The sequence below is a fragment of the Armigeres subalbatus genome, chromosome 1, assembly GCF_024139115.2.
Source record: "Armigeres subalbatus isolate Guangzhou_Male chromosome 1, GZ_Asu_2, whole genome shotgun sequence".
NCBI lineage: Eukaryota > Metazoa > Arthropoda > Insecta > Diptera > Culicidae > Armigeres > Armigeres subalbatus.
In genome coordinates this window covers 178589858-178593402 of record NC_085139.1, presented here as the reverse complement: position 1 = coordinate 178593402, position 3545 = coordinate 178589858, and the positions used below count along the sequence as shown (strand labels likewise).

Here is a 3545-nt window from a genome sequence, read left to right as displayed (position 1 = left end):
CTACCTCCGCGCTGCATAGACTCCATATGAAATACGGCAGTACGTCTGTGGATTTGAACATGAAGCTCACGCTGAGATCCACACTTGCGAAGAAACAGGTTTGTACCAATTTATACCATGAAGCATTGGGGTGCTCTTCCCGATATGGTTTCATTCTTTCCAGAAGGGTCTTGCAAGCCTCACTGGCGGCGTAGCACACGGATTCGCTGGTGATGCTTCCCCCCGATGGATTGGAATTTGCTGCTGTCCAGGTGTTGGACGATTTCACACTCACCATATCCATGGGAATTCCCAAAGTGAAGGCGATGACTTGGGTTACCTTGGTGTTGATACCCTGCCCCATTTCGATTCCTCCGTGAGTCACCACCACCGAGCCGTCTCCCACGTTGATGGAAACCAGGGCGTAGAATATTCCAAGGAAGTCCGTGTGAAACTTCATCGGAATCCAGGCAATGCCGCGCTTCTTCCAGCGATTGCTTGCGTTGAATAGTTCTATGGATTGCCGACGGGATTGGAACTCGATTTGCTTCAAGTAATCCGGAATGAGCGAGCGCAGTTTGGAGTCATTTGGCATGTTGGCGAAACGTACATCCAATGGATCTTTTCCGATAGCGTGAGCAATATTTTCCATGATGGTTTCGACGACGGCAATGGCTTCAGTGCTGCCCGGTGCACGGCACCATGTGTTTTTGGGAAGGTCAGTCTTCACCATCTTTCCAGTGATTTTCCAAGTTTGATATTGGTAGCCATTCGGAAGGAACATAATATATGAATCGGCAATTGGTTCATTAAATGCTGTCCCAAAGTTATGTGTGAAGTAATTTGTTAATTTCAAAATTCTTCCATGGTCGTCGACATGGACATCGTAGTTACTGATGCAGCCGTAGCGTTTTCCAATTAGCTCCATATTTTTTTCCAACGTTAAACAAAATCGAACTGGGCGATTGGTCAGATGGGCAGCCAATGCTGCCCCACAAGCCGTTAATCCCTGTCGACTAACCTTACTTCCAAATGCACCACCCACTCGTTTTACAAAAATGTTTATTTGACTCTGGTGAAGATTAAGCATTTGAGCTATTGTAAGTTGAGTAATACCCATCCATTGTGTTGAAGGAAAAACATCCATTCCGTTTTCTTGTGGTACGCAGATGCATGTTTGGTGTTCCAATGGAAAGTGCGATTGTCCTAACAACTCCATCCGTCCTACGATTTTTCGGGATTCTTCTACGGCAACAGAATTGTATTTTGAACCAACCATTTCAAACGTTTCGTCACTCGGTGAACCCTCACTCGTTTTTAATCTAAGTTTAACGCCTTGTTCCAGTAATTTCACATACGTCACTTGAACCAGCGTGGCAGCTCTATTGGCAAGATTGAAAGATTCAGCAACCACAATTGCTACAGGCTGTCCGTAATACAGCACTTTCCCACTGCAGAGTACTTCTTCAACCTCATGAAAACCAAATTCCTTAGGGGTGTAAGAATTCTTTCCAGGAATGTCTTGAGCAGTGAAGCAACCGGCAACTCCTTTCAATTTAAGTGCCTCAGTTGGATCAATTTTTGCTACCTTCGAAAGGGGTTCGGTAGCTACTACAAATGCCGCAAACAGTTCATTCGGAAAGGGATGGATATCGTTAATGTACTCAGCTTCTCCTGAGCACTGGGCCAGAGCTTCGACTTTTGGAATTTCCTTGGTAAGTGGCCAATACTTGTCGTTCGTATTAACATCATGCTTTCCGTATGACATCGGTCGATTCAGAACAGAGGCACCTGTTCTGTATTGGGGTTTAATCTTGTCGAGAGGAGCAATACTAAGCACAAATTTGTAAAACAAGGCAATAGCCATGCTCTTTCTGTACTCGGCAGATGATTCAGGAAGTATCCAGTCCGGTTGCAGCTCAGCTTTCAGAGATTCAATAGCGGCTTGAAGAGAGGTGTTGTCGAATAATGTTTTACCTATCAGGAAGCGTTCGGTTTGTTCGGCACGAACGAATGAAGCGCTTATGTTACCATAACAAATTCGTGCCTTTTTGATAATTGATTTTGCAGCGTCGAACTGTAACAAAAATGCGGCGTTCATGTAGGCGAAAGAATTCTGCGCACGTGACATTATTTTGAATGTTTTGAACACGTACTCGTTGGGGTCCATAGATGGTAGACCAACAGACTGAATGACTTTCTTCTGGACTTTTGACATAATAAAATCTGATACGCTTTCCTCAGATGTTTGGTTGTTCGTATTGACTGTAGTTAGCTGTGCACCAACTGCTTCCAGAAGGAGGCTGATATCGGATGGGAATTCATGATGTTGGTTCTTCAAACTTATGTTACCAGCTATGCTCCCAACATTTCGTACCGAGGGATGCGCTACCAATTTTATATGTTCAATCATTTCCTTGCAATAGCTAAAATTGGGATTGGCAGTGGCAGCATCTTCTAATACTTTAAGGAATTTCGTTAAAGTGATGTTGGCCCCCACTGATATAGTATCTGATATTGAAACTGCATGGAGCTCTGCCACTGAATTGCAGTCTATGAACACTTGAATATTTTCGTTTCTTCTGTATACTCCATCGGACGTGTTGCCACACACAAGCATATAAGGTCGGTCTTCAATTATTTTAAGAATATTCAGCACTTCTTGCAAGGAGTATACTTTATGCCATTCTCTACCATCTTCGAATATAATTTCGATACGTTGCTTATTATCATCGCGGTTTCCACAATCCTTGTTGCATACGGTTCCCTTTTTCGGGCATATCTTCACGAAATCTTCAATATCTGCACAAACTTCCTCTGAACTAGTTGCAAAAGATCTGAACGCATCCAAAATCGGCCTATATCCGGTACATCGACACAAATTCCCGCCGAATGAATCCTCCACTTGCTGTGCACTCACTTTCCCTTTTTTCGATTTCATCAAACCATACATCGTCATCACCATCCCCGGAGAACACATTCCACATTGTGACCCATTGTACTGAGCCAGCTGCCTCTGCAGTGGGTGATACCCAACTTTCCTGCTTCCAATGCCTTCGATCGTTGTAATTTCCACACCATGACAGGCGAACACCAGCAGTAGGCAGGAATTGACCGAAATAGATTCCTTATCTCCGCTCAAGGGATCCTGTCGTTCCACATACACAACGCAGGCTCCACAGCCACCCTCCAGGCACATAAATTTCGTACCCCGAAGTAAGGCATGATTCCGTATGAAAGTTGTCAGCGTTGTGTCAACTGGACAAGTCTGAGCGTTGATGCTGTACCGTTTGCCATTTATCGAGAACGAAACCGAATGCGAAGGTTCTGCCGAGGCGGTCTCGCCCCAAAAGTAATTATTGAAAGCCGAAAGCATAACGAGCAATGAAAGCGGCAACGGTTTTTTCATCAGGTTTTAAACCGATACGTGCGGACAAGCCCGTTGGACGTTTGTAAACTGTTCCAAATTGTTTTGTAAATTTATATCAAAATAACAAAACTTTCCTATTCAGTCCGGGTGGTACGAAGCATAACCGTCCATGATCACATAGTGAGCCACATATGAG

The 3545-nt window shown here is 44.3% G+C and overlaps 1 protein-coding gene across 1 annotated transcript; it reads right to left on the bottom strand.

Annotated features, from left to right (window-relative positions):
• On the bottom strand, positions 1-3178 carry LOC134208732 (uncharacterized). Its single transcript, XM_062684593.1, has 3 exons — positions 839-3178; positions 275-376; positions 1-45 (listed from the first exon to the last, which is right to left on the bottom strand). The coding sequence occupies exons 1-3, from the start codon at positions 3176-3178 to the stop codon at positions 1-3; spliced, it is 2487 nt and encodes an 828-aa protein (XP_062540577.1).
• Between the last annotated feature and the right edge of the window lie 367 nt (positions 3179-3545).

Coding starts and splice junctions, on each gene's coding strand:
- LOC134208732 (XM_062684593.1), bottom strand. CDS start 3,178: ATGTGCCTGGAGGGTGGCTGTGGAGCCTGCGTTGTGTATGTGGAACGA. Junction 377..838: donor ATGTCGACGACCATGGAAGA/ATTTTGAAATTA, acceptor AACGTGGGAGAC/GGCTCGGTGGTGGTGACTCA. Junction 46..274: donor TGGGAATTCCCATGGATATG/GTGAGTGTGAAA, acceptor TCAAATCCACAG/ACGTACTGCCGTATTTCATA.